The sequence below is a fragment of the Egretta garzetta genome, unplaced genomic scaffold (assembly GCF_000687185.1).
Source record: "Egretta garzetta isolate BGI_Z169 unplaced genomic scaffold, ASM68718v1 scaffold271, whole genome shotgun sequence".
NCBI classification, from domain to species: domain Eukaryota; kingdom Metazoa; phylum Chordata; class Aves; order Pelecaniformes; family Ardeidae; genus Egretta; species Egretta garzetta.
In genome coordinates, this window is record NW_009258669.1 from 6,331,075 (window position 1) to 6,356,121 (window position 25,047).

General features: G+C 35.8%; 1 protein-coding gene across 2 annotated transcripts in view; it reads left to right on the forward strand.

The window, feature by feature from the left end:
- YTHDC2 (YTH domain containing 2) overlaps positions 1-24,759 on the forward strand; it is a 39,305-nt gene extending 14,546 nt beyond the window's left edge. The window contains exons 5-29 of one of the 2 annotated variants that reach the window (XM_035888482.1): positions 913-1,015; positions 2,201-2,357; positions 4,734-4,841; positions 6,527-6,675; positions 7,069-7,204; positions 7,521-7,647; positions 8,699-8,764; positions 9,717-9,895; positions 10,074-10,170; positions 10,256-10,343; positions 10,456-10,536; positions 11,479-11,561; positions 12,593-12,698; positions 12,839-12,958; positions 13,293-13,565; positions 14,114-14,240; positions 14,731-14,936; positions 15,487-15,682; positions 16,813-16,922; positions 18,434-18,726; positions 19,142-19,316; positions 20,369-20,572; positions 22,457-22,639; positions 23,780-23,883; positions 24,043-24,759. In XM_035888482.1, the coding sequence (XP_035744375.1) occupies positions 913-1,015; positions 2,201-2,357; positions 4,734-4,841; positions 6,527-6,675; positions 7,069-7,204; positions 7,521-7,647; positions 8,699-8,764; positions 9,717-9,895; positions 10,074-10,170; positions 10,256-10,343; positions 10,456-10,536; positions 11,479-11,561; positions 12,593-12,698; positions 12,839-12,958; positions 13,293-13,565; positions 14,114-14,240; positions 14,731-14,936; positions 15,487-15,682; positions 16,813-16,922 (2,512 nt within the window). In that variant the 3' untranslated portion in view covers positions 18,434-18,726; positions 19,142-19,316; positions 20,369-20,572; ... (1 more) ...; positions 23,780-23,883; positions 24,043-24,759. Of the gene's footprint in view, positions 1-912; positions 1,016-2,200; positions 2,358-4,733; positions 4,842-6,526; positions 6,676-7,068; positions 7,205-7,520; positions 7,648-8,698; positions 8,765-9,716; positions 9,896-10,073; positions 10,171-10,255; positions 10,344-10,455; positions 10,537-11,478; positions 11,562-12,592; positions 12,699-12,838; positions 12,959-13,292; positions 13,566-14,113; positions 14,241-14,730; positions 14,937-15,486; positions 15,683-16,812; positions 16,923-18,433; positions 18,727-19,141; positions 19,317-20,368; positions 20,573-22,456; positions 22,640-23,779; positions 23,884-24,042 lie in introns of those variants that run through there. The other variant, XM_035888483.1, reaches the window with a different exon arrangement.
- The last annotated feature ends 288 nt before the right edge of the window (positions 24,760-25,047 follow it).

Genomic DNA, 25,047 nt, shown 5'->3' on the forward strand with positions numbered 1-25,047 from the left:
CCCCCCCCCCCCCCCCCCTTTCTTAAGTAAGTTCTCACAGGAGCATTGCCATCATTGCTGATGGGCTCAGCCTTGGCCAGCGGTGTGTCGTCCTTGAAGATGGCTGGCATTGGCTCTGTCAGATGTGGGCGAAGCTTCTAGCAGCTTCTCACAGAAGCCACCCCTGTAGCCCCCCAGTGCCAAAACCTTGCCACAAAAACCAAGTACACTTGAATTTAGTATGTAGGAGGATTTTTGAAAGGAGGGATGAATTCCAAACTTGGAAAGAAATATGATAATTAGTGAGCTTTATTCTTTTATTTCTCATTACCCTGCTCCAATTTGCTTGGTAATAAATTAAGCTAATTTCCCCAAGTGGAGTCTGTTTTGCCTGTGACAGTAATTGCTGAGTGATCTTTCCCTGTCCTTATCTCAACCCACAAGCTTTTCATTATATATTCTTTCCCCTGCCCAATTGAGGAGGGGAGTGATAGAGCAGCTTGGTGGGCACCTGGCATCCAGCCAAGGTCAACCCACCACATATAGGCAATTACAAAGACTATATCCAAGCGTATGCCAAAGAATTGGAACCTGTTTTTCCAAAGCAGTTCTCGCTGAATTTTCCAGTAACTTAAACAACATGGAGGGGTTCTAAAGGTTGTTTCACTTGCTTATTTATTTATATAAATTAGAATCTCACTTCGTTAATCGTTTTCTGAAGTTTTGGAGTATAAGCACTAAGATTCCTTAGGAACTCTCTAGGAATAGGTATAGTTTAAAAACAAATGTTATGCATGAATTCTTTGGTGAGAGAACTATAATCCCACTTCTGGTGAGCAGCTGCTTAATCCTTTAATTTTCAATAGGTGGTCAAAAGCTAGCAGCATTTAAATGGTCCAAACCCCTGAAGTATCTTTATTAACTGTTCAATAGGGTTTCTCCAAAGACACTGTTAACGTTTTGCACTAATGGCATACTACTTCGCACGCTAATGGCAGGAGACAACACTCTATCAACTGTGACACATGTTATTGTGGTAAGAATCCTGTTGAATTTCATGTGAGGTGGAGCAGTATGTACTACTTGTTAATTGGAAGATGAAATCCTAGTTTTCTTTACTAATTTGCTGAATTTAAGGTTGTTTAGAATCTGAATTAACGTTAAAGACTTAGTGAGTCTTTATTATAGCATGTACATTTTTGGGTTTGGGTTTTTTTTTGTAAATGCCAATAATTATTTTTGGAATCGTAATGCAGTTGTGGAGGACAGAGCTCTAAATTTTTCCAAACTTCCTCTGTCAGAAAGCAGAAAAGCCTTAGGGAGGCTTATGTAGATACGATTCAATGTGAGTGTGTCAGAATGTCTTGTATCATGTACTTGTTTTAGCAATACAAGGTTTGCAGTCCATTTGTTTGACCAAATGTTTTCAAGATCATGAGTAGTCTGATTTTCAGTAAATTATTTAAGTGTGTTCACTTATGATTATGTGAATATTCCTCTTGTGGAGTTTGATAAGGCAGTGGAAGCAGAACAAGATTAAATTCTCCACTGCTGAAGACAGAAAAATTCACGATAATTTTGTGCCTGCCTGTTTATCAAAATGGAAAAAAGTGTGAGAATGATTATACATTCTTGACTTCAGCCTATAAATGTTGTATTTGGGTCCCTGCTTCATAAGTTCATACTATAAAACAAAATAGAAGCACACACTAACAAAGATGATTAATCAGTCATGTTCCTTAATTAATTCTAAGCGTTGTGCATGACTTAGTGGATTTAAGCAGTCTTAACTTTTTTTCTGATTATGTGGTATCATACATTTCTTTAAATGCTCATCAATTGTGAAGTGAGAATTTATTAATATTTGTAGGATTTGTGATTTGTGTCATTGTCTTGAAAATGAGATTCAATTATAAGAATTAGAAGAAGTTTCAGAAGTCCACTTTAACCTCTGAAATCAAAGTATATGTGGCTTGTGCATTACCAGTGCAGTCTGCTCTGATATCTTTATAAAACTTTTTGAAATATTTTTGGACTTTTGGATAGTGTTTTTAAAAAATCCTTACTTAAACTAGACTTACACATTTTAATGCGTCTGTAATGTACCAGCAAGTTATACTTTAGTTTTTAAAAATTTTGTACTTGTGAAAAGTTACAGTTTTGGATCTGTGATGTTTATTTGTTGTTTTGGCTTGGTTGTTTTTTTTTCCTTTTGTTATAGGATGAAGTACATGAGAGGGATAGATTCAGTGACTTCTTGTTAATAAAACTGAGAGATGTGTTGCAAAAGCAGACTAATTTAAAGCTAATTATTTCTAGTGCTGCATTAGATGCAAACCTCTTTATTAGGTATTTTGGAAGTTGCCCGGTAATACACAGTAAGTATTCATGTAAACTCTTAAATCTGAGTATACCTGATCTAGGACTAATAGATCTTATTAAACCGTAGCAAACCATTCTGAGTAAGGAAACATGATAAATACACTGAGAGTTACAGCAATGCTCTTTCTTGATTTGTTCATTTTTGTTGTTTCTTAACAATTTGCACCTACTTCAGAGTAAAGTGTGTTTATCACAGGGAGTACTGCAGCAATGCTTGTTCTTATTTTGTTCATTTTTGTTGTTTCTTAACAATTTGCACCTACTTCAGAGTAAAGTGTGTTTATCACAGGGAGTACTGTAAGTACAGGATGTCCTGCCCCTGCCCTGTGCAACTCAAGAGGTGGGAAAAGGTTCTTGAAGTGCTGATCTCCATGGTGATATAGATCCTAGAATCTAAAAGAGTGATGATATATATTACATCATTCCAGTAGATTCTAGTTCTTCAGGCCTCACAGAGATTGCTGCTGGTTACTGGATAAATCATAGAAAACTGCACTTGGTCACTTCAGAAATACAGTCGTAGGCAAATTGGGTTTTCATGTTTTAATCATATGATTCTTTATTTTAAAGGAAATTATTAGCTGTTAACCTAGGTAAACATTGAGAAAAGACTTGTCGATTTGTGTTAATTTACGTTCAGACTCAGTAATCTGCAGTTAGATGCAAAGAAAAGTTATCACTATTGCTGTTTTAATTTCATTTGACTGATCCTTACTAGAGGTAAAACATAGATGTGTGGGAGATGCTTTCCCCTGCCCCATCCCCTCCTTCACCCTCCTGGCTTGTAAGTTTTCTGCATGGGTGACCTCCTCTGGCACCTTGCAGTTCTCTTCCTTTTTCAACAATGATGTCTTAAGTATAATGTGTTTTAAAAAAGAATCTTTTAAGAGAAATGCTTTCTTTTTAAAACAATCAAGTAGACTGTCTGCATATCAGCCTTTTTTTAAGAAGCTTGACAATCGCAGGACATGGGTAGGATCCCTTTAGAATCTTCTCTACAGATCATTGGTTTATTTTCGTGAATGTTCCTGAAGAAGTCGTCTATATATTATTATTTTTTTTTTTTACAGATCTATGATTGTTTATTTCTGGTTCTCAGTTCTGAATTTTGGCCTAGTAAAATAAGGCTTGCAACTTGTTGGAGGCAGAAATCTGGAAATTATACATGATTTCAGTGTTTTCCGAATTTTTTTGGAGAGAGGAAACCTCACTTGTAATTGTTATGTGGCTTTCCAGTTTACTCTTCTTGTAACTGCCTGTTCATTTAGGTCAATATGTTTTTTCAGGAAACTCTGATGACAATCTCTTTCTCCAGTTTACTTCAGTTATACTGTTATCACATACTAGGCTTCACAGGCTAATCACTTTCCTTTTTCCATTTTTGAGAATTTAAGAACTAAAAGAGGAGAGTTTAGATACTTTGTCTGTTATGTCATGAAAAAGATTTGATCCTCGTTTAACAATATAGCTGACAAAATCCTGACCACAGAAACCAACACTTTGTAATTGTGGGTTCCTGTAGTACACCAAGTTTGTGATCAGTGTTGGAAGACTTCCTCCATGACAGCTTCTAAAAGTATGTGAACTGTGGCTTGTTCTTTCTGAAGAAAAGTCCTAGGTGATTCAAAATTAGCTATGGCAAATGTCTGCTATGGGACCAGAAATTAAAATTGAGAGATTTTGATTCTTCCTGCAAAGAAGAACCCTTTAATGTCCATAAATAAGGTCTAGAAAACAGTGATAATTGAAAAAGAAATCAGGGTAAATTATTAGGAGATAAAGACCATTGGAATGTCTCATTTATCAGGAAGTAAAGAAACCTAATTGGGCTGAAGTGGTTGAGGAAATTGAGAGAAGTCCATCTCCTCATATACTTCTCAAGAAAAAAAAAAAAAGTACTTTAATACAAAAGATGGCTATCTGCGTGTGGAATCTTGCACTAAAGCTGTATCAATTGCTGTTATATTTTATAATCCAGGTGGCAGTCTGACACAGTGAATTCTTTTTTGTAACCCTAAACAAAAATGGCTATTTTTCTCATTTTGACATTTATTAACGGGAATTTTATCAATCTTCTGAGCATCTCTTGCTGAAACCCTTAATAGAATTGAAGAGGTTTATGAGAAACGAGGTACCCAGCTGGCATTTTCCTGTTGAAGTGTTGTTTTGGTTTATGGCCCAATAATCCTAAGAAAATAAACTCCAGTGTAGATATTCTTAAAAGACTTCTCAAGGAAAGTAATAATTCCTTAAATTAGGCCCTAATAATGTTTTAATTCACTTTCTGTGTCTACAAAAATGCTTTGTTTAGATTAAGATTATAAATGAAGCTAGGGAATATCTAACATTTTATGAATTATTTATACTTTCAGTACAAGGAAGACCTTTTGAAGTTAAAGAGATGTTTTTGGAGGACATTTTACGAAGTACTGGGTATACAAACAAAGAGATGATAAAGTACAAGAAGGAGAAGCAGCGAGGTTGGTGGATTTCTTAATTATCAGGGCTGGCAATGAGTCTCATTGATTGGTCAAACAACTAAATAGGATGATTCTCTGTTAAAAACCCAAAGTCAGAACATTAAGTGAGACATGATTAGATGACAGCAAGTATCTTTCAGCTCTCAGTGTTTACATTATTGAAATAGATCATGTAACTTTCAAAAACGTATTTTCACTTTCTTTCAATGGTTGCATTCTTTTTGCTTTCAGTTTATAAATGTTGTTTTTCCTAATTATTATGGAGTAGAATTGTATATAATTCAGGGCTTTGCCCACATGAAAACTAGTGAAGCAGAAGATACTATGTGCTGACTTTTGAGTGCAAATTAAAGTGCAGCCATTAAAGAGGGCAGGATTTTGTGCATCTTGCACAGAAGTGGTTCCTATTGGTAACAATTTTCACTGCATTCTTCAGACATGGATGTATTTATTATACATACCCTAGAAGCATTAACACACTTGAATTCAATATAGTTGTTTTTCAACTGATTAAGTAGATATATTATTCATACATATTATAGAAGTTTTCCTGACAACTGAAAGTAATGATCCTAGTGTGCATTTAAAAAAAAAAAAAAAAAAACAACAACAAAAAAAAGGCAAAACCCAAAGCTGTAACATACAATCCTAACTGTATGTTTATTGTGGTCCTCTGATCACGTGGACAGAAAAGTTCACTTAAGGCACTGGTATCTGCTACTGTTCTACCTGTACACAAAAATTAGTTGTAACATGCAGGAGCCGTATTACTTCTCTTTGGTATTTTACTTCTGGAGAAAGATCTGGACTGAGAATTGTGTAGAAAATACTTACTTAGGAAGCTCATCTGAATGCAGTAAGTTGGAATACAGGAGACTTAGGGGGTTAAGCACCCAAATAGTATCGTTCTACCTTGTTCTTATAGCAGATGTTTGCAATGATGCCCTTAATCATGGAATTTGTATTGGTCTGTGTCCTGGTTTCGTCTGGGATAGAGTTAATTTTCTTCGTAGTAGCTAGCATAGTGCTGTGTTTTGGATTTAGTACCAGAAGAATGTTGATAACACACTGATGTTTTTAGCTGTTGCCAAGCAGTGCTGAGACTACTCAAGGACTTTTTGAGCTTCTCCTGCTCGGCCAGGTGCATAACAAGCTGGGAGCACAGCACAGCTAGCACAGCTAACCCAAACTGACCAAAGAGCTATTCCATACCATAGAACATCATGCTCGGGGGGGATTAGTTAGTTCGGTTGGTCGGTTGCAGGGGGACTGATCGTGGCTCGGGGACTGATAGCGGCTCGGGACGGGCTGGGCATCGGTCGGCGGGTGGTGAGCAATTGCATTGTGCCTCATTCGTTTTGTATATCCTGTTATCATTCTCATTATTACTATTATTATTATTTTCTCTTTTTAAACTGTCTTTATCTCAGCCCTCGGCTCTAACCTTTTATTTTCTTCCCGATTCTCTCCCCCATCCCACTGAGGGAGGGGGGAGTGAGCGAGCGGCTGCGTGGTGCGCTTAATCATGGAATTTGTATTGGACTGGTAACAATGTTCTAGGTTAAATAGAAGAGACTGAATAGATAAAACTTGTGACTTGATGTAACTATTTTTTGTAACTGAAAACAATGGATAAATAAGATACCTGTAAAACTTTTTTTTTGGAAATACTTTATGCATTCTAGAGGAAGAACAGCAAAGCACTCTTACTGAGTGGTGTTCTGCTCAAGAAAATAATAGCAAATGGGAATCTCAGAGACAAAGATCTGTCCCAAGTACAACTGAAGAGTGTAATCTGTTGGATGATGGTGGTGACACAGTATTTAATCAGCTGGTAAGTTTTTCCTCTTGTTGGAAGAGATGTTTAAATTTTTATTATATTACTCTACCCATTTAAAAACTGTTTTCTAAAGGTACAACTCCTGTAGAGTTTCTAGAAGGATATTAACATATTTTAAAATACTTTTTATTAGCATGAACTGCTCTAGCTAATATGTACTTTTCAGTTATGATGGTTGCACATAACTTTTGTTTAGATCAAATGGCTATACTGCCATTGTTTAAAGTACTTGCATATGATACAATAAACATTTTAACTGATATCTGAATGCTGTGTTTCTGGTTGTTACTTGGAAAACTAACTGTTCAAATTCTTTGTGTCTAACACATGAGAATAAAGACAATTCTTTGAAGAGAGTCATCGTTCAATACTGTTTTTTCTCTTCAGACTGAAAAAGATGCGAATTGCCTTGAACCGTGGCTAATAAAAGAAATGGATTCTTGTCTTTCTGACATCTGGTTGCATAAGGATATTGATTCCTTTGCTCAGGTGTTCCATCTCATTTTAACTGAAAACGTCAGTGGTAAGTTTCTCATCTCATGACATAAGAAAAAAGCCCCACAAAATTACTTGAATTTCTGTGGCTACTTCATCTCCAATTTTAAATGTTGTTACCTTTGAATTGTGATGCCTATTGAAAAAATGAATAGGTTTAGCAGAATTAATGACTTTTGTAGTTATTTGATGTTGTACTTGTTTTGAAGTATTGACAGATGTGCGAGGAAATAAATTCTCTTTGGGCTGGTTTTGAAAGTCATATTCATACCGCATTTAGATGAAAAAATAGTATTTGTATTGGTTTTGCTGATTTTTTTTTTTTTTTTTTTTTTACTTCTCAGTTGATTATAGGCACAGTGAAACGAGCGCGACTGCTCTAATGATTGCTTCAGGGAGAGGCTTTCTGAGTCAAGTAGAACAACTGATCAGTATGGGAGCAAATATCCACTGCAAATCATCCAATGGCTGGTAAAAACAAACAGATAAACTGAAAGATAAATTTATTTGTCAATACACAAATGAGAGAGAAATTTCTGTAACATCTAGACTGATTTGCTAACTTTTCATACTACTGTAAGCACTAAGAGGTTTTGACAGTCTAAACAATTTCTAACTTCTGTTTATCACTCTGTCTTCTGTATATTGTAAATTGAATTCTTAATTAAACAGTCTCGAATATGGGATATACCTTCTTGGTTTCAACGAATGTGATTTAACAACTGGTTAGAAGAAAAATTGGAATCTTACTGAATTGATTGAATTAGACCCAAAATGTTTGGCAATTCTTATTTTAAGAGAGTAACCTATATCGGATTTAAAAGTAGTGTATTACAACTGCAAAGATCTTTACTGTGTTGTATCTGTAAATACGTTGTGTCATGTGAAAACATTCGTGAATCTGTAAAAATTCAGGTTTTTGTGGCCATGAATTGTGTCTTCATATAAACAGGGAACTACAGTAAATGATTGTGATGTGGAAAGATAGGAATTAAGATTCTAGGGGGTCTGATATTTGGTACTAACACTTGAAAAACTTGGGAAGGGATACAGTTTAAGAGGAAAACAGTGAACTGCATTGTGGGGAGGGCAACTTCCTTAAGACATCAAAAAGCCCTATGTTTTCACACATTTTGGAGAAAAACATCTGAGGCATGACTTCTTGGGATTATTTAAATGAGCTAGTAAAGAGTACTGCAAAAAGGTATGGCTTATCTCTGCACATTGGTGTGTGGTGTTTGAAGGAATGGCACATTCTTCCTCACTTCCTTCTGCATGTTTGCACTCACTTCTGTGTAAAACTGGGATTCTTTCTTGGTAAAGAATGGCAGTTATCTAAAAATCGTATAGCTGTTACACCTCTTCATGTACTTTAAAACGGGAAGTTGCAAATCCAACAATAACAGCACTGATTAAACAATAATGCAGAAATTGATAGAAAAGTGTGGTGTCACATAATGTGCTGTTCGTATGTATCTTTTGAAATGAGAAATTAATAAAGATTTTTATGCAACTCTTTCAGGATGGCTTTGGACTGGGCTAAGCACTTTGGACAGACAGAGGTTGTTGACCTGTTGGAGTCCTACAGGTAAGCTATAACTTCTTTGCAGAAACAGTTCGGAAACATGGTGATGGGAAATTTATGTTTTGTCTTCTTTTAATCAGAACAGCTTTTAGCTGCTTTTTATGCTTTAAAATCTGGCCTAAGTAGCAAGATTTATTTGAGGATAGGAATATTTTGAAAACACAGTTACTTAAAAAAAGGTTTGTATTCAGTATCATAGTGATTGTTTGCCCAACTCCTCTGGTAGATACAGCTCTAGTGGTGTAGGACTTTCAATATTATTAGCATTTATCATCTTGATATGGACATTCCTATCATGATTATATATCTAGGCAGGATGTGATTATAGTAACTTAAATAAATATGCAGAGAAGATGCCAATTCTATATCATATATCACTTTAATTTGAGATGCTTATTTTGGGAACAAATCTATTGTGGGTTTTTATCTGTATATTTTTGCTACATGATAGCCATATTAAAGAAGCTTTATGTGAGTAACATGTACACTAGGTCATTCAAGAATTCTTTTTGATTAACTTACGCTCATCACAGTTTAGTTACAGTTTTGTGGAGATCAATAATACTACAATTTCTCTTAGTGTAGTTTCTGGTAGTGTAGTACTTGCTTAACTGTTATTGTAGGGAAGTTTTTGGAGAATAAGTTTCTTTAATATATTTTTCCTTTAACAGATAAACAGATGGTGTCTTTGTACTTCAAGTTGTGTTGCTCTTGCTATGGTTGTGTTTCAATGAAGTATAATAAAGTTAACGCTTTTTGAAGTTGCATGCTTTGCTGCGTTAACACTTAAATCAGTGAACAGTAACACTATTGTGGAGATGCTGTTCTGCTACACTTTAAAATTAAAATTTGAGACAAGTAGTCTTGTTGGTCTTGATCTAAATTTGAATTGATGGCTGAATGCAAACCCAAAGCAAATAACCTTGACTCTGGCCTGTGTATTTGTATATTTTAGTGCTTCGGTGGAATTTGGAAATCTGGATGAAAGTTCCCTGGTCCAAACAAGTGGTAGTGACCTTAGTGCAGAGGACAAAGAACTGTTAAAAGCTTATCATCACAGTTTTGATGATGAAAAAGTGGATCTGGACCTGATTATGCACTTACTTTATAACATCTGTCATAGTTGTGATGCTGGTAGGTATATACACGCACTCCCAATAAATTGCTATGGATTCAGCTTCTGTGCTGAATTGTTGCTCTTTTTTTCAGTAATACCAAATACGTAAAACTTTCCGAGTGCTAGTATATGCAGTACTGACATATACTTGAAGTGGATTCTCTGTTTAACTCTGCAAACCAACTTCTTTTTTAGGAGCAATTTTAATATTTCTTCCTGGATACGATGAGATTGTTAGCCTGAGGGACCGTATTCTTTTTGATGACAAGAGATTTGCTGATAATGCTCACAGGTGAAACCTCTAGTTTCTATGGTTGTCTTGAGTTTTTATTCTCTCTTTTAAAGATCCTTAAAATGTGCTCTTTGTCTTGCATTAGATACCAAGTTTTCATGCTTCATTCGAATATGCAGACTTTGGATCAGAAGAAGGTGCTTAAAAGTCCACCTTCTGGCATCCGCAAAATAGCAAGTATCAGAGGACTTTGTCAGATATTACCTCGATCTCTTTTGTCTTTACTTTTACAGTTAACTATAGCTTTTTGGTTTTTGTTTTGGTTTTTTTTTTTTTTTATTGCAGATTCTTTCTACTAATATTGCAGAAACCAGCATAACAGTCAATGATGTTGTATTTGTTATTGACTCAGGCAAGATGAAAGAGGTATGATTGGCTTAAATCTTCTTTGGAAAGTAAACTTCCTCGTGTTGTTTTAAAATACATAATACATAAATTTTGGATAACTATTTTTTTTATAGTAGGCTGAGAGCTAGTGCATGCCAAACAACAGAACTCACTGATAATTTTTGTCATCTGTTTATTTTACGACAAATACTGTAAATAAGCTCTTTAAAAACCCTGTAAAAGCTATTGCAGGTTGATATATTGATATACTTGTATCTTTTTTTTTTAACTTAGTATTTCTGTTTTATTTTTAAAACTAGTCCATCAGTTTAGACTGCCACCTTCCTGAGACTTAGAGAATATTGGGAGTTCCCTTTGTCCTACTGTTGTATCTAGCCCAAGTCTAATCCATTAAGTTTTTAAGCATTGTTTGTGATGTGTTGAATGACCATTCCCTACTTACTTTTTCAAGAAACATGAGATAACATAATGAGGCAATTTAAGACCTAGTATATGGCTTGGAAAATAAAACTGGGTTTCATAGGAGATATGCACACGAAATTTCTGAAGATCCCACAGTAATACAATTTTTTTCATAATTTTGCATCGAATGTAGGAAAATAAGGACGTAATTTCCAAGTAAGACAAATGGGAAGACTTTATTCAATATATTAACATATTTTTGCTTGGCTTGTGATACCACAAAATGCAATCCATGTCTTCTATTGACTTATAATTACCTATTGACTAGAAAACTTTAATTTAGAAAACTATGCAGCACAAAGGTACTGTGAAGGAGGTAGTATAAAGTCACTTGAAACTAAGTACTTCAGAATGTACCTTTGTGCCAGAAGCTGCTGGTGGTTTGTTTGTTTTTTTTTTTTCTTAGAGAACTTCTGTTGATGATCTATATCACTAGTAACTTTCATTTCATGTACCCTCTTCAATCTTGTTTTTATGTTCCTTGCTTTGCTTTTATAGAAGTCTTTTGATGCACTGAGTTGTGTAACAATGCTAAAAACGGTGTGGATTTCAAAAGCCAGTGCTATCCAGAGAAAAGGCAGGTAATAAATGCTTCATACTGAATTTTATTTTGCAGATATCCACCATCCTGTATGTTAAGGGTAAAATACACAGCATAATAGCAGCCACACTGGGTAATGTTAATAGCCTAGTCCAGTATAGTTTTGGACAATGGCTGATGCTAATTCTCTGTAGAAGAATAAGGGTCAACATGTATTTCCTTGGAGTAATTTCCCAAGTTGTAGAAAAGTGACACTCAGGAATTTCCCAAAGCTTGCATTAGGTCTAGGTTGTTTTCCCCCTATGAACTTGCTCTCCTTCCTCTTTCTCCCATGTGGCACCAGCAGCCACAGTGTCCCATAAGGTGTTTCACAATTTATCTGTGGGCAAAGGGTTGCCTATTGCTAGTTGTTAGTTGATGTCCCTTCTTCCCTATATTAGAAGAGACATTGAGCAGTGATTCCTTATTCATCTTCTCCAAACTATTCATGACTTAACAGGCCTTTATCGTATTCTTCCCAACACTGTCTGAGGGCTAAGAGGATACATAGCAACAAATGCCTGTGTTTGGTTGTGCGATACTGGCATTAACCTGTAGGAATTTGAGCGTGAATGTGAGCATTTGCTATCTCTATCCCCTCACTCACAAGTTTGGTCTTCATTCTACCTCTTACTCCCAGAATAACTTCCAACTGTTTGGGGGATGTGAAGAGGAACAAATTAAGTTTACAACTTATGTTCCTTACAGCAAAGGACAGTTGAGATTTGGATTGATCTTAGGTTAGCAAAACACCCACATCACTTTATTTTTAGATAGGCCTTATTTTTGCTTCTCCAGGTCTTTCAGTGTTGGGATAAAATTATAATAACAAATTTCCATACTATCAATAATAATCCATGTACTGGAAAACTCTCACCTCATGTGTGGGACTTAATGGCAAAATTATCTTTTTCTTAGACCTGGTTCTACGTTTCCAATCTACATTTGTGTGTGTGTGTGTTGGTTTCTGGGTTTGTTTTTTTTTTCAAATAAATTCTAATTTTCAACAACTTCCCGTATTTTATTTTCAAGGGCTGGGCGCTGTCAGCCTGGAGTCTGTTTTCGTCTCTTCAGCAGGCTCCGATTTGAGAATATGTTGGAATTTCAAACTCCAGAACTTCTAAGAATGCCACTTCAGGTGCGCGTTCAGTTAGAAATTGTAACTTTTAAAATATGTACTATGATCAAACCATACTATGAACTGCAAAAATAGTGTTTGGTGGTTTCTTCTTTTTTTTGCCCAATCTTAACAAACTTTTTTTGCTTTTTAACTTGCAGGGGCTTTGTTTACACACAAAACTTCTGGCTCCAATTAATTGTCCAATTGTTGACTTTCTCATGAAAGCTCCTGATCCTCCACCAGCTTTAATTGTGAGAAATGCTGTGCAAATGCTTAAGGTCAGCAGAGGAATATATTTAGATGGGAATTTTATTTGATTCTGTATTTGTGGTGTGGCAACATATCTTACTGCTTTTCGTTTGTACTGAGCCTGTTGCTTAGTTACTTAAAGATGCTTTGAGTTACTGTGTGTTGCCTGTTTTCATTTTGTGTGTGTGGATTTCAAGTTAAGGGAAGAGAGTGCTTAAAAATCTTGTCTCAAAATGTTAAGAGTTTGGCTTGCTTCTTAGTGTTTGGGAACAAGTCTAGTTAATATCCAGTATTTACATCCTTTCTGCTTTTATTGTAAGTTAATTTTGTCCTCTCTGCCCCTGCTCTTTTTCTTTTAAACAGACGATAGATGCCATGCACCCTTGGGAAGATCTCACTGAGCTTGGTTATCATCTCACTGAGTTACCAGTAGAGCCACACCTTGGTAAAATGGTGTTGTGTGCGGCTGTTTTGAAGTGCCTGGATCCTATTCTTACTATTGCTTGCACTCTTGCATATCGAGACCCTTTTGTCCTACCTACGCTGGCCTCTCAAAAGCGTGCAGCCATGCTGTGTAGAAAACGTTTTACTGCAGGAACATTTAGTGACCATATGGCGCTTCTCAGGGCTTTCCAGGTATTGTTTTATCTTCAGAAAGAGTACTAATCACAATCGATCGCATATCAAAGTAAATGATGTACCAGTCAAGTTGGATGTAGATAGGTGATAGACTATGATTAAGTACTTAGAGAAGAAACTTTATTTTTGCCTAGTGGCTTTCCTGTATATATCCTCATAAATTTGTGAGAGGACACTTTTTGTCAGATTTTTGTTTATATTTTGAAACACAATTAAATTCTGAATGTTCCAACAAAGTCTCACTTTACATCCTGCTACATTGATAAATTAAAATAATAATCTTAACATAGTGATTTCTATAATAATATAATGATCTTATAATAACATAAAGATTGTTATGTTAATTTAGGGAATGAGTAAAAAGAATCTAGTACTTAACCAGAAAAAAAAAAATCTGGTTTGATACATTGCCTTTCTTTCAGAGCGGTTTTTGCCTTTGTTTCCTTGACAGAAATGTAATTTTTTTTAAACAAGTGCATTTAATGTTAGCTAACAAAATTAACAGGCAAATGTAAAAAAAAAAAAAAAAAAAAAAATCTTTACAGGCATGGCAGAAGGCGCGCAGAGATGGCTGGGAGAGAGCCTTCTGTGAAAAGAATTTCCTGTCTCAAGCCACAATGGAAATCATCGTAGGAATGAGATCACAGTTGCTTGGCCAGCTTAGAGCCTCAGGTAAATAGCTTGGAAAAAATCTTAATACTGTTTTAGAGTCAAGTGTATACAAACTGTAACAAGAATAGTGTTCACTGGTGTAATTTTCCTTCCTTAATTTGAAACAGACCAGTGGACATTTATGCTGGGCACAGTGCAGATGCTAGAGTGAGGAAGAGTGGCTGGGGAACAGCTGACCTAACTGAGAGCGCCCTGATCGTTCCACATGCCACTGGCTTTCAGTGTGAGGGACGTTTCCTTGGGTTTTTACATTCTAATAAATTATTTCTATAGGAAATGTCTTTGTGTTGTAAAAAGTAGTTCTATTCTATGTTAGTATAAAACCACTTATCAGGAAGGATTTCAGTATAATGGTTTCTTCTTGGTGCTGTTAAGGTTGGCAGTGGTGAAAAATGCAACAAATTTTTAGTTTATTTCACTTTTGAGAAGCAAAAAAGTGGATCTTAAATACAAGCTAATATAACCTATTTTTGTCCTCTTCTTTCTTCAGGTTTTGTTAGAGCCAGAGGAGGAGCTGATATTAGAGATGTTAATACTAACTCTGAAAACTGGGCTGTAGTTAAAGCTGCCTTAGTGGCTGGGATGTATCCCAATCTGGTGCATGTAGACAGAGAAAGCCTGGTTTTGACTGGACCAAAGGAGAAGAAAGTGCGATTTCATCCCACCTCTGTTCTTAGTCAACCTCAGTATAAAAAGGTAAAATCACTTTGAATTTATAGTTCACAAAAAAGAGCACTATACTCTTATCAAACATTTTAGAAATGTCTCTTCATAGTTGTCAGTACTTTAAAAGTAACATGTGCATTAAGCACTACATTTTTAGAAAATATTCTTCCTGTCAGTTGATAAAATAAAGAATTGGAGTTGGTTTACCTTTCCAATATTATTTCATCAAAACTTACTTCATTTAGTCTTCTTCTAGATGGAGCGAGACAAAATGGTAAAAAAAACTAGTTATGAAACTGTTTTAAAGATGTAACAATCCCTGCTCATAATAGCAGGAAGAAGTTCTGCTTTGAAACTGACTTTTTGCTTTATATCCTTTTTTAAAATTTTTTTTTTAAGGTGGTATGATAATTTGAATCTGGTTGAATTCTCTCTTGCTTTTTTATTTGTGTGTATAAGGTTATGTTTATATAAATATTTATGTATTTATTTCTACATATATAAAATAGGAAATATGTTAAAAATAATTTTAATTACAAATAGAGGGTAAAATAGCCTAGTCTTATTTGCTTTTGCACAGATTCCCCCAGCAAATGGCCAAGCCGCAGCAGTTCAGGCACTCCCTACGGACTGGGTTATATATGATGAAATGACAAGAGCTCACAGGATAGCAAATATCAGATGCTGTTCTGTTGTAACACCTGTCACCGTGTCCATCTTTTGTGGACCAGCTAGACTACCGAGTAATGCTTTGCAGGAACCTTCATCCTTTCGAGGTATAGTGGAGTTTGGATTTGGAATGTTTCTATTAGTATATACTAGTATGTGGTATGGAAGGATTATTTTTCAAGAGTATTTAATACATATATTGGCTAATTCTTAAAATGGGAGAGCTATAGTTCCTGTAGTTCTTCAAGAATACTTTTTAGGCTCAGAATAAATGTCGCAGTTTTGAGAATCCCTACAGATTCATATCCCTAAATTACACTTACATAGTTCTGAAGTCTCAGAAATTACAGTATAGTTTGTAATGAAATAAAAAACTCAAAATGTTTAATGACAGTACTAATGCTGAAAAGTGTAGTATATTTGTTTTTTCTACAGACTAGTTTATTTGATACTTTGAACCAGATTATTCAAACTCAATAATTTAGAAAATATCAGTATAGCAAATACTTATTGCTTCCAGCTGACACATGCACTTCAAAGATTATTTTCTACTAATAACTTTTAATGACAACTAGCTCTACTATTAACTAGAAGTGATAGGGAACATATAGAAATTTCTGTTTATCTGAATGGAGCACTATAGGAATAGGAGCAAAAATAATCTGTCCTGCTAACAGTTCTTTAGAAATACTATTTTGAATCAAAATAAGAGTCCAAGTTATTTTTGAAGTTTTCCTGTCTTGCTCTTAAACTGTTTGCCTTAAAGTAGTGTTTATGCTGATTGAATTGCACTTTAAGTAGGATTCTAATTTTTTTTTAATAGCCATATGTGTACATAATTTTTTTTTTTCTTAATGGGTCTTTAAATCTGCAGTTTTACTAGGAAATAAAGCATTAGAGCAATGTGTGGTTTTGCAAATAGCTTCAGGCAAAAGTTTGGTAATGACTTATTGATATTGATGAAGGCATATGAGTGAGTCAGATCACATCAATACAGGTGCTTATATAGCAGGACCCTCAACAGGTCTGGGTACTTGAGTTCTGCTAACTGAAGGAAAGACTTTTCACTGAGGTGTATTTGCAGAAAATAAAAAGTGTTTTTACAAACGTTTACATTTTAAAATAAAATTTAGAAGGAAAACGGGTTTACTGCTGGTAATACAGTAGGGTTCATTTTTGTTTGTATGCAAGTGGAAATAATACAGAAATGTTAATACACTTTTTGTATTTAATTCAGGGGCTGGGGTATCTAATGATAATAGTGATAGTGAGATGGAGGACGAAACAACTGCTAATTTGGCACTGCTGAAGCTAGATGAATGGCTCCATCTCAAACTTGACCCTTAAGTAAGTAATGTAGCACTTCAATGCTCTTTCTTGTAGAAGGATATTTATGTCATATCTTCCTATGAGGATTTCTGAAACACTTGGGTAACGAAGAATTTTCTGTGAGAATGGCTGTCACGGTCTGTTTGGGTCTCTCAAATTTACAGGGCAATGTACTCTGTAATTTAACCTTTATTTCACGAACTCATTAAGAAATACAACAAACAAACAGGGGCTCGATGCCCTTTTCCCCAGACTAGTCTATCACGTGAATTCACTTATTCACCATTCAAGTCGTAAGGTTTCATAACTTTTAATCTGTAACTCTCAATTCGTGCACCTATGAGCAAAAAGAAAAAAAGAATTAGTTACCCAGCCAATGGTGAGAGTGCTTATCCTCCTTCCTTTGTCACAGTGTGGGTGTCCCCTGTATCACACCAGGAAGCAGAAAAGCCTCAGCAGTCCAACTGCTGTTGAATCTGCTTCAAAAGCTCTTTGGGTAAGCTGTATTTTATACCTTCCAGCTTGGAGGTTTGGTCCATTTCCATAATTTAGTATATTCTGGTGAAACTGCCAGACAAAAGATAATGGCTGCAGGAGACAACAAGCTGCAGGTGCTAGTGGCTGCATAATGGTCCTTCAGCTCTTTCTAGCCACCTCTCCTGCCTATGTGGTGCTCTCGCTTTGACCTGCTCCCAGCACACATCAAGCCTTAGCATGAGCTGGGTTAGCCAAAATCTAAGCAGGAGTTGAGTGAACAGTCATAATGGCATATTGTGTATTTACTTCTCTGGGAGGTTGACTGAAGTTGGATCAAAATGGACCATTTGAAATTAGAGCTGCTGAAAGAAAGTTGCTGTCAGATTTTAGAAAAAGGAAAAAAGAACCCGAACTTTTGAAGATAGAAGTCTTCAGGTCATTGAGAAGCTCTGGCTGTGGTAGGAAATAGAGTAGTTCATGGGTTATGAAACACTTGGACTCATCAGATCTAATAACAATACTGTCTCTTCTAGAGACATACAGAAGAGTGATTTTTTTAATTTTTTTAAATGGAAGCACTTCTGATAAGATGGGAATTAGACTATAGTTTTCTAAATTCAGTTATCTAATTTGAGCAGAAGTCCATGTAAGAAAAATATGTCGCTTAGAGCTCTTTTCCCTCAGATATGAATGAAGAGTGCATAAATACAGACTGAATCAAGAGGAAAGGCATAAAAGAGGAAAAGATTTTTTTGTTAAAAAGATAAAATTTTAAAGCAAAAAAAAATTATCTGGGTTAACAATATTATTTTAAGTTTGATGCAGAGCTAAATGAAATGAAATATTTTAAAAATTATGTTGCACCTGAGGAAAGAAAAGATAACTTCATTTGAATGTGGGGGTTTCTCCCTTCCCAGCACTTCTAGTCTTGCCTTTCAGTTTGGACACTTTCATTTTAGAATGCCACATGCTGCCTGATAGAAAAGACCAGGTACCCTTAACTGTCTGATCTAATTCTTATTAGTCTTTAACAGAATTTAAATTCATTATAGGCTGCTTGTTTGCTGTTGCAACTCAGACAGAAGTGGCATAGCTTATTTCTGCGTCGTATGCGAGCTCCTTCTAAACCATGGTCTCAAGTTGATGAAACAACTCTAAGAGCAATTGTAGCTGTTTTAAGTACTGAAGAACAGTCTGCAGGCTTGCAGCAGCCCTCGGGAATTGGTCAGAGACCAAGACCAACGACTTCTGAAGAACTTTCTTTAGCATCCTCGTGGAGGTCAACAAACAGTAGAAAAAGCTCAGCAGAAACTGAATTCTCTGATGACTCTTCTAATGCTGAAAAGTAAGCTTTTGAGATCTTCTAGAGAATGTAGGTTGTAGTTTATTTAGATATAAAATCATCGCTTGAATTTCTGCTAGTAATAAAAAGGAAGAAACAATGGAAGTACAGTTGAAATAATTTATACTGTCCTATGCTGCATTGTAGTTGTGGTTTCACTGAGAAGTGTTCCTGCTGTTTGAGAGAGTAGTCGGGAATATTGTCCCTGGATTGTGATCTCTGGGAAGAAATAGTAGAAGATGTTTATCCCTAGCATTCAAAACCAACGTGTGATCAAGTGTTTTTTCGTTAGTGTTTAATATGTTTTGGAATTCCTGTAATATGTTTAGTCATGCAATAGGCTGTTATGAAGATACAAATTGTTCTGTGACTGCTTATGAAAATTCTGGTATGTGCTGTACCTACCTTTACTTTTTAGAGTTTTAATGAAGTCTACACCTCCTGCACTTCACCAGTCGAAGTACAAAGAAAAAAACATCTTGCACTCCAAACGAACTTCAGATGACAGATCAGATCAATCGTCGGTGAAGTCTACAGACAGCAGTAGCTATCCTAGCCCCTGTGCTAGTCCTTCTTCTCCAATATCTGGAAAGGTAAAGTTCTCATAAACTAATTACTCCACTCTTCAGAATTAAGAGAATTTCAGAAATAGATTTGCTGGTATCTTTCAGCAACTATCAGGTATTATACTGATAAATTAAGAACCTAACTTAGATTTTCATTTTTAACAGCTGCGTAATACTTACTTCTTTCTGGACCTTAAAATCTAGACTAAATATCCTTGTTATGCTAGTTTAATACAGTAAAAATATTATTCTTTGCAAACTGCTGAGATAAAGCTATCCAAAGTAGAAAAAATTCGATTTTTTTTTTTAAACTTGATATAATAACCAGTGAAGGTGTATTAATTTTTTTTTTCCTAAATTAGTACACAGTACATGCACTTCTGAATTCTTTGGATTCTGCCTTCCTCTGTTTCTATAACAGCATACACTGATAGCAATTCTCTTTAAGTTTTGTATTATCTGCCTTATTATGACTGCTTGCTTTTTTTATGATGGTTATTTTAACAAAGCACACATTTTTAATTAGGTTATTGGCATAATTATCCCTAGGTGCTTGACTAGTAAACTGCAGTAATATTAAACAGATCACTGAGAGGAAAACCGGTTGTTCCTTTGGGCACGGACTCACTGGAGGATTTAATAGTTCCTCTTAAGTTTTTCAGTTTTAAAATTCAGTCAATTTAAAAGGCAGAAAACTTGTGTTTCCTGAATCTGGAAATGTGAGTAGTGTGCGTCAGGCAACAGTCTGGAATGATTCATTTTGTGTCATCTGAAGGTGTGTCAGACTTCAAAGAATTGTAATTAATCACTAGACTATTTCGGCCTGTTCTGCTATACTTGTTTGCTGCCCCTCATGAATGAACTTTTATTTTGTAAAGTGGTTAAAAATGTAAAATAGATGTGAAATACATTTTAAAACAGATTCAGAAAGTACCAGCTGATGGATTCTGTGTTTCTTGTAGAATCTGGGGGAGGAAAGTAGGAGTGCAGTCAAGGGATTTCTGTCTTCATGTGTTTAAAACTTTAGAACTACAGCTTGGTTTATTTTATTGTAACTTAATTCAGTTTAATTTTTCCAGGGTTCCAAATCTCCTTCACCAAGGCCAAATATGCCAGTTCGGTACTTTATAATGAAAAGTAACAACTTGCAAAACATTGATATTTCTCAGCAGAAGGGTATATGGTCTACTACATCAAGTAATGAACGAAAACTAAATAGAGCCTTTTGGGAGAGCAGGACGGTTTACTTAATATTTTCTGTTCAAGGGTCTGGACACTTTCAGGTGAGTCCTTAGTTAATACTAAGCATTAGCTTTGGTTGATGCTTTAGGAGAGTGTAGCAAATGATTATGTGTTGTATGGAGATTTTTGCTTATGACTTCCGACCTTGAATTAAGTAGAGTAGGAAGCTAATGTATCTGGTTGCTGAGGAGAGAGTACTTTGTTCTTCTCTGAAATATGCCCTTTTAGCTAACTCAGTTTGTCACTCAAAGGCCAAGACTGAATTTCCTCCAAACATCTTGAGTGAGAATAATGTTTGTACCCTACATTAATCGTTTAAAACAAAACAACAAAACAAACAAATCCAAACAAAGCAGGGGATTGCTACTCTTTTCTCTGCGTGCCAAAATAAATATTGTAAGAGAACAAGCAGTTATAATCAAGTCACAGCTTTCTAAAGCCAAGAAAGTCACAGATGTCTTTGTTACAAATTTTAATAAAATCTCTTTTACCTGAACTGTAGTTTCTAAAAGTTAGGAAGCTGGAAAGTCATGACCATGATTCTTCCAGAGCTGTGTCTTGACTTCAAGTTTAGCAAGGTATTTGTCAATAATTTGGTGACAAATTTGTAGCCAATCTGAAGTTAAAGACTTTATCTGGTAGTGCAAAGTTGCAGGTTATTTGTTCTAGGGAGGGCTGAACTCAATTGTTCCAGGTAAAGAAAGTTCAACTTACTTCTTTATGTATAAACTATTCATAAAAGTCAGCTACACCTAAAATCAAATTAATTAGCCCAAATACAGCTGTCTTGGTCATACTACTGAAGGATTATGTTGACATACACATAGGATGGTTTGGCAAATGCAGATGTAATATTGGGAAGTAATTTTCAGCATGCCAGTTGATACTGAAAATGGGCTGTTGTATGGTGGTCTTGGACAAGGAAGCTGGGAAGGGAAGGCATGGCTGAAATCAGGAGTGTAGGTGGTTGGGTGTTGCCTTGCCCTTCCAGTTTCGACAATGCGCTGGACATTCATGGGAATGTAAGACTGACATTCCTATTAGTAGTCTCTTGTACCAAGTGTCTCTCTACTTTCCACCTTTATTTTTCCTCTGTTCCTTTTATTAATTTCCATTTAAGTCTGGCTTGAACTATCTAGGACTGCATGTCTTACAGCAGTAGCATATGCTGGTAACTTAGGTAGTGCATTCCGTCTTTTGGACTCCTAAGTCATAACTGGCATTAATTTGCTTGAATAATTGATAATTTTGGTGTGTGGTCGCTTGATGGGCTTTTTGTTTGTTTGTTTGATGTGTGGACAAGTAGGGGTGTCAAGTAGGAGTGTCCTTAAATAAGTTAGAAGGAATCTTGCATTTGGGGTTTCTTTCATTTCCTTTCTGAATACTTGTCTTGTTGGAACTTCTTCCTGCTTCGTTGAAGAAGGAAATAAAAGCAACTTTGAATTCTTTCTTTGAAGAACAGCTACACTCTTAATTCTATATGAAAGTTTGTTAACACAATGGGAACATGGAAAGGAAGGAATGGATTTCTGCAAAAAATATCCACAACTGAAAAGGAATAGCAAATGGACTATCATATAGTAGAACATTAATCTTGATTCCTTACATTTCAAATGTTTTTACAACACCTTTCCAACCTCTGTTACAAAGCTTAAAAACCTTTTAATGGTAATTGTGAGAGATTGAGAGACATTCTCTGTAGTGAAACTCCAGAAGGCATCTTTGAAGTGGAAAAACAAATGATGCATCTTTTAGCTTTCTAGTTGTAAACATTTTAAGAGATCCAGCTTCATGGAGGAGAGTGTATGAGTCACTTTGAAACTAATTTGAAAATTTTGTGTGAAGTCCAGTCATTTATTTAATTCCAGTGTAAGCAGAAATGCTCTAATTATGTCTTTCCTTTCATATTTCAATTTTTGCTCCAGGGTTTTGCTAGAATGGCTTCAGAGATTGGGCGTGAGAAAAGTCCAGACTGGGGATCTGCTGGTTTCGGAGGTGTATTTAAGGTGGAGTGGATCCGAAAAGAAAACATTCCTTTTCAGTTTGCACACCATTTACTCAACCCTTGGAATAACAATAAGAAGGTACAAATAAGCAGAGATGGCCAGGTAATGTTACTCTCTTCTAAAGTCTTCTTTACTTGGTATAATTGTGTATTGTTTATTAGCCTTGACATTTATCTCACCTGTCCTCATATACCTGTAAATCTGAATCACAGTTCATTGATGTACATTGTACATTTTGTTAATGCATTACTGTTGAAGTAATGGAGGCTTTTTGATAAAATCAAAGAAGTTTCTTGCTTAATATGCATTTAAAAAAAAAAGATTTAAAGCTGGATGCTTCCAAAAATAAAAGCTCTTTGGAATTGGCAATATTGGTTCTGGAGATTTGTTCCCTGTTTGGTTCCGATTTGTTCCCCGAAATAGTCTGTCACACCCAAATAACTGTTTGTAGTTATAGCTTTGAGTTTCCTGTGAAGACTGAAGAGAATCTTGAGATTGAAGGTAAATAAAGCTTAGGACAGTTCTCCAGTCTGTTAAAACTAAATGCAACTACCAAAAGCTGGAAGGGAATTGGCATGAGAGTTCCTTGTGGCAGTTTCTGCGTTCTCCCCAGTTCCTTCCCAGAATACCTCCTTGATAGGAGATTCTAGAGCTAAACTTTTTGTATCTTCTCACTACTTCTGCAAAACCTGTCCAGTTGTAAGAATGAGGAAAGGATCATACTGTAAGAGTGAGGAAGGGTGTGTGATGGACTTAACAGTGCTTATGTTGTAAGTGGCTCTTAAGACCTAAAAAGTCTTAATGATCTTTAAAAAATAAGAAACTGGTTTATATTAATCTGTATGATTCCACCAAGAGCCACTGTATTACCTGTGACCTGCCTTTCCACATTCTCCACCACACTTGATGGAATTAAACTTAAAAGATGTGGAGGATAATGGTCTTTAGTTAATAAGTGACCTGGAATTCTCCTCTTAAGAACTGACATCTTACTGTGAATGAAAAAAGCCCCAAACAACCTGTAGGCCAAGCTTGCTTATGAAAATTTTTATCTCCTCTTGTGCCCTAGTAAAAAAACCTTCCTGTGTGGGGAGTCCTAATATATGTCTCAACAGCAAAAGGAATGCGCTCTTTCAGAAAGACTGAAAGCAGTCACCAGTAACTTCATCTAACAATTTTGTTATAAATTCTTTCTATGTGTTCAGTAGTGGCAGTGCAAATAACTTTCCTGTTCATTTCTAGGAGCTGGAACCACAAGTTGGAGAGCAATTGCTACAGCTTTGGGACCATATTCCTGTGGCAGGAAAAAACTCAACTGATTGAGCATGTCAAGTAATGTGATAGAGGTAGTTATTTCATGCATTACTTGCTGATTTTATTGTAGAGGAAAAGCTTTCTGTATACAATGTATTATTACGGTACTGTCTTTCCTTTGTAGTTCGTGGAAGAACAGGTACACTTAGTACTAAATACTCTCTTCTTTTTGATTTTTTTTCTTTTTTTAGCTGTGGTTGTTGAAACGTCAGCTATATCCACTAGAACCAGCAGTGTGCCTACAGTATAAAGATAAGGAAGAAGGTGGCTCAGCAAGCTCCTGAAGTTGTTCGTCATGCTGTGCAGCTAGCAGTGGAAAAATAAGAGGGAGTTATGTTGGTTTCAATATGTCCTTGTCTTAACAAATGTCATAACATTATTCACCAGCCTGTTTTTGACTGAATTATTTTTTTACAGTAGTGTGCAGTTGATATTTAAAAACATGGTTAAGTTCAAAACTAAGTTTGAAACAATGCACTACATGTAAGTTGTTTGTGGGTTTAAAATAGCAGACAGTTTAAATACACAGTTTACATTTAAAGCTTTCTCAACACAGTAAAATGTATGAGACGAACGAGTGTAATATTCATTAATCAATCTTGCAGTTTGTGTAAAATAAATAAATTGAGAATAGATGTCTCCAAATATATTGGAATATTCCATAAGTATTTGTTGAACTTCTACATGCACAGTGTGAGAGAGCAGGATATATTCATACAAACAACTGGGCAGCTGGAGAATGTAAAATTTTCATTTAAATATGTAAGTGAAAGGAGCATGAGACTTTTGAGAGTGGATTGATTCAGTGGTGTTTCCAATTTCAGTTATAAAAAGATCACCCATACAGCTTTCTTCATCTTTCAATGTAGTCTTCACACTTGCTTTCTATACCTCTTTCAATTTCTTTCTTCTTCTGCACTTCTTTGTGTGTTTGGGCCCCTCACTACAGGAAAGACGTTGCATTGCTGGAGTATGTCCAGAGGAGAGCCACAAAGCTGGTGAGGGGCCTGGAGACCAAGTCTTATGAGGAGCGGCTGAGGGAACTGGGGTTGTTGAGCCTGGAGAAGAGGAGGCTGAGGGGAGACCTGATCGCCCTCTACAACTGCCTGAGAAATGGTCTGAAGTTGCACCAGGGCAGGTTTACATTGGACATCAGGAAAACTTCTTCACAGAAAGGGTTGTCAAGCATTGGAACG